The sequence below is a fragment of the Strigops habroptila genome, chromosome 14 (genome assembly GCF_004027225.2).
Source record: "Strigops habroptila isolate Jane chromosome 14, bStrHab1.2.pri, whole genome shotgun sequence".
NCBI classification, from domain to species: domain Eukaryota; kingdom Metazoa; phylum Chordata; class Aves; order Psittaciformes; family Psittacidae; genus Strigops; species Strigops habroptila.
In genome coordinates, this window is record NC_044290.2 from 12,359,258 (window position 1) to 12,370,811 (window position 11,554).

The 11,554-nt window shown below is 65.6% G+C and overlaps 2 protein-coding genes across 4 annotated transcripts; one reads left to right on the top strand and one right to left on the bottom strand.

The window, feature by feature from the left end:
* C1QTNF1 (C1q and TNF related 1) lies at positions 1–5,298 on the bottom strand. The gene is made up of 4 exons (XM_030506002.1): positions 4,868–5,298; positions 1,923–2,088; positions 1,666–1,805; positions 1–1,371 (listed from the first exon to the last, which is right to left on the bottom strand). The coding sequence occupies exons 1-4, from the start codon at positions 5,097–5,099 to the stop codon at positions 821–823; spliced, it is 1,089 nt and encodes a 362-aa protein (XP_030361862.1). The 5' UTR covers positions 5,100–5,298; the 3' UTR covers positions 1–820.
* Positions 5,299–5,691: 393 nt separating this feature from the next.
* On the top strand, positions 5,692–9,309 carry CANT1 (calcium activated nucleotidase 1). 3 transcript variants are annotated; one of them, XM_030505967.1, is made up of 4 exons: positions 5,692–5,743; positions 7,281–7,920; positions 8,171–8,374; positions 8,801–9,309. In XM_030505967.1, the coding sequence occupies exons 2-4, from the start codon at positions 7,302–7,304 to the stop codon at positions 9,169–9,171; spliced, it is 1,194 nt and encodes a 397-aa protein (XP_030361827.1). In that variant the 5' UTR covers positions 5,692–5,743; positions 7,281–7,301; the 3' UTR covers positions 9,172–9,309. The 3 variants fall into 3 exon arrangements, with proteins under 3 accessions (XP_030361827.1, XP_030361828.1, XP_030361826.1); XM_030505968.1 differs by lacking the exon at positions 5,692–5,743 and adding an exon at positions 6,719–7,072; XM_030505966.1 differs by lacking the exon at positions 5,692–5,743 and having other exon boundaries at positions 7,128–7,920.
* Positions 9,310–11,554: the final 2,245 nt, after the last annotated feature.

An 11,554-nucleotide genomic window follows, 5' to 3' on the forward strand; every position in this document is an offset into this window, starting at 1 on the left:
TGAGTAGAACTGGAAATCGTGGAGTGTTTAATGTTTAAAGCTGTACAGAGGGAGGGGGGCAGGATGCTGCCCTGGGCCCTGCTCTGCTGTTGCATCTAGAGAAATACAAAGCCTGGCCAGCAGATAATGTAGCTGAAGAGGAAGCGGCTGAGGCCAAAGGCCCCAACCCCAGGGCTGCCGGTGGGGAGCCAGCACCCACTGGCAGTGTCGGTACCGAGCAGAGGCTGTGGTTGGAGTTGTGATGGGGCTTGTGGAGGGAACTGCTGCAATCTGCATGGGGGATTTCAGCGGGTGCCCAACGTCTGTGGGGCTGGGACCCGGCTCTGTGGAAAGGAAAAGGGGCTCTTAGTGGTTTTATTGCCTTCCCTGCTGGGTGTTGAGCATCCTCTGCCCTTTTCTAGGATTAGGAGCCTGCAGAGTGTGGCACAGTGCGAGGGAGCAAGGGAGGAACATGGTGCACGTGTCTGTGCTGCTTTGCTCCGGGGCACTGGCAGTCAAACCTGTTCAGCTGGTGCCGGCTCAGGCTGTGCCCCAGCAAACCCAGCTCTGGAGGCAAGCACAGGAGGGGTTGAGCTCCCTGCCCGCACCCCGTGCACGGCTGCTTCCCGGGTCTCAAATGCAGCAGAGGCTGGAAACTGCTCCGACTCCTCCAGGTTCTCAAGGAGCCATGGTGGGGACATTCACACACTGTGCAGCTGCCGGGGGTAGTGGCACGTGGATGGGCAAACAGCTGACAGTGGTGGCATGCCCAGGGTGAGGGGTGGCAGGGGCTCCTCAGACACTCGCCCCAGGGCAGGAGGAGCGGGGGGACACTGGGCGCTCAGGGGTCCCCACTGTACTTGACGAGGTGGCCGCTGAAGGTGATGTAGGTGTCATACTCGTCGCTGAAGACAGCATTCTCACGCTCACCCTTGTAGAGCCTCACCCAGACCTCATCCTGCTCCTGCAGCTCCAGCATGACGCTTTGGCTCTGCATGATGCTGCGGTCACTCACTTGGGCATAGAGGATCACCACCTCCGCCCCATTGCGCATGATGTGCAGGTACGTCTCCTTCTGGTTCCAGGTGTGCACGTTGAGGCTGAAGTAGTAGATCCCGGGGACGTAGCAGTAAAACTTGCCCGTGAACATGTTGAAGTGGTCGTAGAGGTTGACAAACTCTGTGTCGAAGATGAGGGTCTGGTAGTAGTCATTGCTGTGAAGGGGTTTCTTGCGGCCCACCGAGAAGGCAGCATAGTGGCTCTTGCAGCGCTCCCCCGGGGCGCCCATGCTGCCCTTCTGTCCCTTGGGCCCCATGTGGCCCCTGCTGCCGGCCACCCCCGTCTTGCCGAACTTGCCCTGCATGCCTCGCTCGCCGCGGTCCCCTTTCTCACCTGGCCAAAGCAGGAGGGATGGGTACGCGGTCAGAGGTGGGTGACATCCCTAAACTCACTGCCTTTGCCCAACAGAAAGGGACAGGGAGAGCAGGGACCCCCCAACACCCTCCCTGGGCACCAGCCCCAGATTCTTGCCCCCCAGTTCGTGCGAGGCCAGCACTGGGAGCACAGCTCTGCACTGGGATGATGCTGCCAGGCAGGCTGGTGGTGCCCAGCAGCATGGGGAGCTTGGGTGGCAGGTTTGGCTGCAGGCAGTGATGCAGCAGTGGGGGGGGTCCCGCCAGCCCTCACCTTTCAGGATGGTCATGTTGATCTGAGGCAGAGGCTGGTACTGGGGGTGGTAGAAGCGCTGGTCAGGCTGCTCACAGCAGCGAACACAGCGGGGCCGCAGGGGCATCTCCCGGGCACTGCTGACCTGCTCCTGCATGGCCCTGGGGAAGGCAGAAAGCAAAGAGCAACAGGAAGCTATGGGGGGGCTGAGGCCCTTTGAGGTGCCAGGGCTACCCTGGGCCCTGCTGCCGAATGCCCTGACCCTGAGGTCCCCTCACCTGGCAGTGTGGTGCTGGGATGGTGCCTCTGTGGGGTCCGTCTCCCAGCTCCGGTCAGGGCTGGGGCTGGTCTGGCTGCTCGCAGGAAAGGGCAGCAGCAGGCAGGAAAGCAGCAGGACACCGGGCACCCAGAGCCCCTCCATGGCAGTGCCCTGTGAGGTGCCAGCTGAGGGGACAGTAAGAGATGCTGCAGGGATGCCCGGCCCTGGCTGTGCCCTGCACTGTCCCCAGCACAGGACCCGGAGCATGGCACAGCCCCAGGCAGGGCACAGCTGCCCTTCCAGCCCCAAAATGCTGCTCTCCAGCAGCTTCCTCCCCAGCAGAGCCTGCAGCATGGGCACTGCATCCCTTGCAGCTGCAGGGACCATCTGTACCTAAATAGCTGCTTTAACTGGGTCATGTGCCTCTGTGATGCTCCATTGAGCGCCTGGGAGACCCACATTTGGGCTGAGAGCTGGGGCCATGCAGCCCCTGGCATGCACGGATGAGGGAATTACCTGGGAAGCCAAGGGTGGAGCGGAGCAGCAGCCTCTGCCTGACTGTCCAGGCGCTGCTGCTCCTACCCAGCCTGGCTTCAGCTGCTTCCCATGAACACCCAAGAGCAGCAACTTGTGGTATGAGCACCTGGAATAACTACAGGCAGATCCAGATGGCACTGGGGGAATGCCGGGTGCAGCCCTGCCTGTGTGGGGGACCCCAGCCCTGCCTGGCGAGGGTGCTGCATCCCTCCTGCCCCAGAGAGTGTGAGGGTACCCACAGCATAGGCTGCACGGACCCTGTGAAAGGCTCCTGTGCCCCAGGACCCACCAGCCCTCGCTCTCACGGTTGCAAGGAGACAAGACCCACTTCTCTGGAGACGTGGATGTGGGCTGGGAGCAGGCCACCATGGGGAGAAACCTCCCTGGGAGCCCACATCCTGCATGGGAACAGAGTTAATATTTGCAGTAGCTGGTGGCACCGTGGCCCAACCCCGGCAGCTCCGCTGCCCTTCCCTGCCTTATCTCAGCTGCATCCGCTCCTGGTGTGGGGCCGGGCACCAGCATCTCACCCTGCAGCCCCAAAGGCGCCAGGACAGCCATGGCCAAAAGCCATGTGGCACTGCCCAGCCGGTTGGCATCTGAGGCAGTGCCAGGGTGCGACCGGATAGGCACAGGGCCCTGCACAGCACAGCCCATGTCCTGGGGATGGGCCAGGCCATGGGAAGGATTTTGGGGCAGAAGCCTGTTGTTTTGGTGAACACCTGCTCTGTGAGCACCAGTGTCCCTGGTCAGTAATAGCCAGGCTGGCAGCCTCAGGGCAGGGGTTACTGATGTCCCCAAGTGTGTGGCTGGTGTCCGGGGACCAGGCGTGCTCCAGCAGCGGGTGTGGAGGTCGTCCGAGGCCAGGATGGATTCCAGGCTTATGAGTCACCTTCACTGGGGCCGGGAAGAGGCGGAGAAATGGGGAAAGGCTCCAAAGGGCTTTCCCCCTACTTGCACCCTCTGCAAAGGGCCTGTCCCCCCACATGCTCCCAGGTGCCTGTGTGCCCCCCATCTCTGTCTTAGTCCTGTTATCCTGGCCGGTGCCCTGCTGTCGGGTATGGGGAGAGCAGGGCTGTGGGCACGGTGCACAGGCAGCCTGGCATCGCGTCCTCCCTGGCCTGGTGCCGGCCTGTGCTCGGCTCCACGGGCAGGGGAGAAGCAGATCCATGGATAGAAGCACAGCGGGGGCCAGCCGGGGGCTTGTGAGCAGATACCGTCCTGCAGAGCCTTGGCCCTGGCTCTCTTCACACAGCTTGGCCTCCAGCTGTGTCAGCCACATGCCAGCAAGCACGGCATGCAGCCTGTGGGGTTTTGGGAAGCCTGTGAGTCTCTCTCAGCTCTGGGACCATCAAACCACATGTTCCCCTGGGACCCAAACAGGCTCAACCCTGGGGAAAACACAGCTTTGCAGGGAAACTGCTCCACAGAGAGAAGAAATCCATCACCAGGAAATTCCCACCAAGAAAGGCAGCTTCCCAGGCTGCCACAGGGCTGGAAATGGAGGCGAGCGTGCTGCGTGTGTGCTGTGCCGTCACCGGCACGGTGCCATCGTGGCCATGGTGCTGTCACCAGCAGCATGCAGGGCTCTCCCTGCACCCCGCAGGCACGTGGGGCGGGAGCTGCCTGCATGGGCATACCCCATCCTGCGGGAGGGACGCTGTTTTTCCTGTTGGGGTTGGATGATCTCCAGGAGCAGTTTGGAGATTTAAATTCAGTGGCTGCTTGAGCCTTGGGACTGCGAATCAAAACATCCTGAAATACATTCCAGGCAGTGATAAAGACCAGGATGAAACAAGAGCAAACCCCAGGGGAGGGATGAGTGGCTTAGCGGGACCTGCATGCCCGTCTCACCCTCCCCAAGCCACAGCAGCGATGCCAGGAGCCCTCTGGGATTGTGCTGGTGGGATTCGCCACCTGCCTTTTGCTGCAGCAGCTGGAATGGCTGCAGAGCTGTTTGCGCACCGAAGCAGCACAGACCCGGCAGGCAGGAGGGTGGGAGTGAAGGACCAGGGGGTGGTCATGACCCTCCAGCACCCACAGCACTAGTGAGATGTGCTTGGGAACCCTGCAGCCACCGTGTCCCCTGCAGCCATGCCCGGGGCTGTCCAGCCCTGGGTCTGGCTGCTCATGGGACTGGGGTTTTTTGGGCACATGGTGCTGTGGGTCGGGCTGTGCCCTTGCAGGACGGTCCCTGTGGTCCCCACCGCCTCTTGGCAGCAGGGTATGGTCATCACTCGACTGATGGGACTTGAGGGGCTCTGGTGCCCCTCGCTGGACGTGCCCCGGGGCACCCATGGGCCTGGCGAGGTGGAGCTGCCTCTTGGGTGATCCCGCCCGTCGCCAGCGGTACCGCAGATGGGTACAGCGAGGTGGGGCACTGGTCTCCGGGCCTGCAGGGCGCCCCCGAACCTGCCGCCAACCTACCTCCGGGGCAGGGCTGCTCCTCCGGGCGCTGCCGTCCCTTCCCTAGAGCATCCCCCCGCACTGCCCCGCCGGGTCGGCTGCCTCCCGCTTCCACGGCCCCGTCTCCTCCTTCGGCCTGGGCGGAAATGCACTTTCTGGAGCGGAGGCGGTGGAGAGGGACGGGACGGGACAGGATGGGACGGGAGGAGCGGGACGGGGCGCGCAGCCCTCCCCCGCCAGCTGCGTTAACCATGTGCGCTCCCGGAGCTCCTGCCAGCACCGGGCCCGCAGCCACGACCGGCGCTGGCCCGAGGGCAGGGGACGGAGGCTTCACCGGAGCCGGTGCTTGGGGCTGCGCTGCGGGACAGGACCCTGCCCCACGCCGGGACACCCGCCGGCCGCTTCCCAGCGCTGGGGGCACCGGGGCTCGCCCAGCCCCGGCCGGGAACCGGCCCTTCGCGGGCGGCCGCGGGCAACGGACACGCAGGAATGTCCCGGACTCGTGCCCGCTCCCCGCACCCCAGTACCGGGGGACACGGGCAGTGGCTGGGCCGGCGCTGGCGTGGCCGGAGGAGCTGCGGGCTGGGGCCGGGCTGCACCGCACACTCGTCTTGCCGAACTAGCCCTGCATGCCTCGCTGCGGGACACAGCCGCGGCTGAGCAGCAGAAGCCCCCGGCTCGAGCTCGGAGCAGGACACGGGGCGGACTGCAGCTCCCAGCTGCCCCTGCGGCGGGACGGGCGGGGAGGCGGTGGGCGGTGCCGCGGGGGCCTGCTGGGAGTTGTAGTTCTCGCTCCGGCCACGGCGGTTTGGCCGCTGCCGGCTGCCGTGGCGCGCGGGTGCTGCCGGGAGCTGTAGGCGGCGGCGGCAGCGGCGGCTGCGCGCGGGCGGGTCCGCGGTGAGCGGGGACCCCGGGGCGGGGGGCGCGGGGCCGGGGCCGCAGCGCCGGGCCCCGCCGGGCTGGGCCGGGAGCACCGCGGGCCCCGAGCGCCCCGCTCGGGTGGGAGCATCGGTGTCCCCGGGGCTGTGCCCCGCGGCGGAGGGGCGCGGTGGCCAGCCAGGCCCCGCTCAGGCCGGGCGATGCGCCGCTTTCCCGGCAGCTCGCTCGGGGAGGTGGCTCGGGGGTCCTGCGTCCATGTCCGTGGGGCTCGGAGGTCGCGGTGTCCGTGGCCAGGGGGACCCGGGGTCCCGTGTCCGTGCCCGGCGCAGGTGCTGGGATGGGGCCAGCGCACCGGGCAGAGCCGCGGGCGCTGCCCGGCTCCCGGTGGGACCGGGGAGTGCTCCCTCCCCGCGGGGTCCGTCCCTCGTGGGCTCTCCCGCGGCCGGGAGCGCTCCCGCCTGCCCGGGGCTCGGCCCCCCACGCTCAATGCAGCCTCTGTTCGCACATCGCGCTGCTGAAAGGCACATTGAGAGCCCCACGGCACAGCCCGTGCCCAGCGCCAGGCCCGGGGCCCCACCACGGCGGTGACAGGTCCTTGGGGACAGCCCTGGGCCGGCAGCTGGGGACCCCTCCTGTGGGGTCCTGCCCTGGCCTGGGCGTCCTTGCCCTGTGCTGTATGGCCCAGGGTGAGAGCGGGTGATGCTGGGCGGGCTTCCAGCCCCGGGGGCTGTTTAATATCTGCAGGAGCTCCGCGAGCTGCCACGTCCCCTGTGCTGCACAGAGAGAAGGGGCAGGGAGAGGAGCTGCTGGTGCCTGGGCACTGCGGGTGGGCACAGCCCGGGGTGGGCTGAAGGCAGCTGCATGTGAGTCCTGCCTGAGGATATGCTGTGACCATGTGCAGGGGGAAGGGGAGGGCTGCTGCGACTTTAAGGCTGGGCAGGTCGGGGTGTCCCTCGTACCCGGGCGCTGCACTTCCTGCTCACGCGTTGGCATCCTGCTTGGGTGGAGCTGCCACGTGTCTCGCAGTGTCCCCGTGGGGCCTGGGGACATGCTCACCAGTGGGGCTGGTTCCCAGGGGCCGTGGGAGCTGGGCGAGGCCCGGTGGCTTCTTCGGAGGCAGCAAGGGTCAGCCTCACTGCGGGAGGGGACCCTCCTTCCTCCGGGGCCGTGCAGGGACACTGCTCAGCAGGATGCCCCAACACAGGCCCCAGGGCTCGCCACGGCCTCCTCTCCCTGCCTGGGCTGCGGTGGACCCGGGGCAGGTGGAGCTGCTGAGCAGGCCATGCGTGTCTGCCAACACGCCTGGGCTTGCCCAGGTCGGGGACTGCAGAGCAAGGATGAAGTGAGGTGAGAAGGGGCCAAGAGTGGCTCCAGCAGCAAACCAGCCCCTTGGCGTGCTGGCTCTTTCCTGTGTGAGGCGGCAACACCTTCTCCTGCTGCAGGAGAGGGGATGAGGCCTTTTGCCTCTTCCTCATGGCAGTGCTCTGCTCCCCCCAAGCTCAGTGCAGTGCCAGGCTCCAGCTCTCTGACCTGCTTCTTCCCTTCCTCCCACCAGGTTCTCCTCACCTGCAGTCTGATGCCCGTCCCACCCTGCGATGAGTCTATGAGCCCCCTCCGGATCAGCGTTGGTGGTCTGCCTGTCCTCGCGTCCATGACCAAGGGTGCTGACCCCCGCTTCCGACTGCGCTGGAAGGCCATCGTGCTGTCGTCAGCCTGTTTGGGGTTTGTGCTGCTGCTCTTCTGCCTGCACCGGTCCTCCCCAGCACGGCACGGCCCGCCCAATCCTCACAACTGGCAGCTCAGCCTGCAGGCAGGGGACCGCTACAATGACACCTACCCGCTGTCCCCACCCCAGAGGAACCCCGAGGGCGTGCGCTACCGCATCGGAGTCATCGCGGACCTGGACACGCAGTCCCGGGGCTCTGAGGAGCACACATGGTTCAGTTACCTGAAGAAGGGCTACCTGGTGCTGTCAGACAGTGGGGACAGCGTGACGGTGGAGTGGGACAAAGATGAGAGCGTGCTGCAGTCCCACCTGGCTGAGAAGGGCAGGGGCATGGAGCTCTCCGAGCTGGTCGTCTTTAACGGGAAGCTGTACGCTGTGGACGACCGGACAGGAGTGGTCTATCAGATTGAGGGCAACAAGGTGGTGCCCTGGGTGATCCTTCCGGACGGGGATGGCACAGTGGGGAAAGGTGAGCTCCTCCATCCCGTCCCATCCTGCAGTCGCAGAGCGGTGAAACCCTTGGCTCTTTGCAGCTCGTTGGGTTGGGTGCACCTTTTCTGTGACCCCCAGGGGCAGTTCCTTCCTGGGGACCTGCTGGCTGCATGGGAGAAGGCTCTGCCCAGCACTGAGCTGTCTGGTGTGGTGTTCAGGGGAGTGGGGGTCAGTCCCATGTCCGTGTGCTGCCCGAGCCGCAGCTTATGCCATTCTCTCCACTGCAGGCTTCAAGGCAGAATGGCTGGCGGTGAAGGACGAACACCTCTACGTGGGGGGACTGGGCAAGGAGTGGACCACGACGACGGGGGAGGTGGTGAATGAGAACCCCGAGTGGGTGAAGGTTGTCGGCTACAAGGGCGACGTGGGCCATGAGAACTGGGTGGCAAACTACAACGCGCTGAGGGCTGCAGCGGGCATCCGACCCCCAGGTACTGAGTGAGGCTCCCTCCTGCCACCCCCTGTCCCACACCCTCCGGGGCTGAGGTCTCCCTCACCATAGATTCTGGGACCGGTGTGAGGTTTAAAGGATGATGGAGGCCAGAGCCCTCTCCTTGTCCTGATGGGGACAGAGGAAAATCCTGTCCAGGGCTTTTCTCCCTTGTCTGTGGCACAAGCAGCTGGAGGGTGGCTTGGTGGCGCTGTGCCTGCAGCCAGGCCCCGCGGCAGAGGAGGCCATTGCTGGGGTGTCCCTGCCCCACTCTGGGAGGGACTGGGGGGCTCCTGCATGGGCAGTGGGCAGGAGGAGGTGGAAGCGTTCACGGTGGTTGCCTGCATGGGGCTGTGACCTCCCCGCTGCAGTGTCCTTCGGAGCCTGGCGGGTGCCCTGCGCCGTCAGACGCCGCTCCCTGCCGCAGGTTACCTGATCCACGAGTCGGTGTCCTGGAGCGACACGCTGCAGCGCTGGTTCTTCCTGCCGCGCCGCGCCAGCCACGAGCGCTACAACGAGAAGGCGGATGAGCGGCGCGGCACCAACCTGCTGCTGAGCTCCACACAGGACTTCGGGGACGTGACAGTTGGACGCGTGGGGGACGTGGTCCCCACTCATGGCTTCTCCTCCTTCAAGTTCATCCCGGACACGGACGACCAGATCATTGTGGCGCTGAAATCGGAGGAGGACAACGGCAAGATCGCCAGCTACATCATGGCCTTCACGCTGGATGGACGCTTCCTCCTGCCCGAGACCAGGATCGGGAGCGTGAAATACGAGGGCATTGAGTTTATTTAACGACTGTTGCACTGGACCGGAGGGGCGCGGGGCCTCTGCCAGCCGGGGGCAGCCGCGGGCTCAGCCGAGGGATGCCGGGCTCCGCTCCCAGCTCTGTACTTGGCCTTGGCGCTCCCGTAAAGCATTGGCTCTGGTGCAGCAGGCGTGGTGCGAGTGTTTCGGCAGTGGCACCTGGTGGCAAGGGGCTGCCACCACAGGGAGCTGCGGGCCCCAGCCTAGCAGACACGGCCAAGGCCCCACGCGCCAGATCCCCACTCAGGCCATTAGTGCCAGCCCCTAATTGTGACAGAAACCCTCTGCAGCGAGTCGGTGGCTCTGGTGACATCCAGCTGCTGGGTTTGCAGTGAAGGAGGAGCTTGAGCCCCAGCTCTGCTGCTCTGCCTCATGTCCCACCATGCCGGTGTTCCCTGGGAGGAGGGGGGGTGTCTAGCCGAAGCACGGGGCCTGTGCCGGTACATGGGGGAGCGGGTCTGACCCTGCCCTGGAGCCCAGCCGTGCTGGCAGCCTGTGCTGCGGCCACCCTGCAGAGGAACCTCCGAGCCGTGTCCCCAGCACCTCACCAGGAATACACTGGAGACAGAGGGACAAGCATCCCTATGGAGAGAAGCATCCCTGAGGGCATGATTGCTGGATCCTGACCCTCCTGGGGTCACAGGGTGACAGAGGGGACAGGGCCATGCAGGGTGTCACAGTCAGGGCAGGCAAAGCCCATCTGTGATGTCATGGCCACAGGGGATTTCATCAGGCTTTTCCCCAGAAGCTGTTTCCCTTCCCTTTTCTCGTTACCCGAGGAGGTGACGGGCAGCCCTGGGCACTGTTTTCTGGGGAAGATCTCACGTGGGAGGGGGCTGTGGTGTGATCCTCTGCCCGGCACTGAAGGGACTTAGCAGTTCCCGTACTGCCGGTAGCACCGGGGCTTCTGGTGGCCTCAAGCACCAGGAACTGGAGCCACTCCTGGCACTGCTGTTCTGGCACATGTGCTCTGCCCTGGGGCTGCTGGAAGCACCAGTGCAGGGGCTTCAAGTGACTGATGGGGCCAACGGCTGTGGCCGTGTGTGCTGTGGGCACATCCCTGCACCTCTCCCAGCCTGCACCCCAAGGAGGTGCATGGTCCTGGCCGTGTGTCTTCTCCCAGACACGGCTGTGCAGACCTCAGGCCCCGGAGGTGCCTCCAGAGCTGTCGGCGCTGGGAAGAGCCGGGGCCTGGACAGGAGCCGCCGGGAGCTGGCAGGCGCAGCTGAGCCTGCTCCAAGGGCTGCTGTGCTCGGCGCAGGAGGGAGAGCCGGGAGCACCAGCTCAGCTTCCTGGGGCCAGCAGCAGCTGGGAAGTGTTTGCGGCAGCCCCGCACTCGCCAGCAGCGTTGTGAAATCGCGGTGGCAGCCAGCGGCCCCCGGGAGGAACTTGCACATGTCTCGGGAGCCAGAAGTGCGGAACATGGGCATCTGCAGGCCCCATGGCCTCCTTCCCACCCCACTAACCACAAGGGCTGCAGCTCCCGGCCTGGCTGAGCCCCTGCCCTGGTTCATTGCAGCCAACAGTGAGGCGCTGGGTTAGTGTTTGGCTCCGTGGTACTGCTCCAATTGGGCAGGGACGAGCTGGTGGGGATGGGGTCCTCCCAGGAGCTCAGCCTGGCTGTGTCCCCCCCGCCCCTGTTTACAGTGTCCAGCACCTCAGAGCAGAGCAAGCAGCACGGCCGGGGCTGGACACGTGTTTTCGTTTAGCCCAGACAATGACTCAGCCGCTGGGCTGGAGCGGCCGCGCTCCCTCCACTGCTGCCCCGGGCACTGCCTGTCCCAGCGCCGCCGGCAGAGCTGGCCCCAGCCCGGGCACGTGGCCGCTGGGGCCATGCGACCAAGCCCAGGGCACTGGGTGCCAACTGGCCATGGGCCACCTTGGCCACTCTGCCTTTGCCTGCGCTTCACTTGGCACGGCCACTCCTGGCCTCGCTCGTCCTCCTGGCCTGGGGCCGGCGGCTCTGCAGCACCCGTCTGGTTCCTGGGTCTGTCCGCAGGGCAGTTCCTGCCCTGTTGCCCCTTCTTGTCCGCTGGGCTCAGCCAGGTCAGGACCTCTTCACCCCGCAGGAAGTGAGGCCTCCCTGCACTGTGTCCCCCTGTGCCCCCCGACCCTCCCACCGGCTGCCCTGCCTGTCCATGCTCCCTTTTCCTAGTGATCCAGGCCCTCAGAGCAGCACCAGGGCCTGCAGCCGGGCAGGCAGGACGCTGGGTGACTGGGAGCACCTGCAGACTATGTGCTGCACACTGATGTTGGGCCCTGGGGCTCCATCTCCAGGCTCCATCCAGCATCCCAGCGCGATGAAGCCATCACCTCCCACAGGTTCTCTGCAGGCTCAGGCAGGGCGTGGACTGGGTTTGGCTGCCCACGT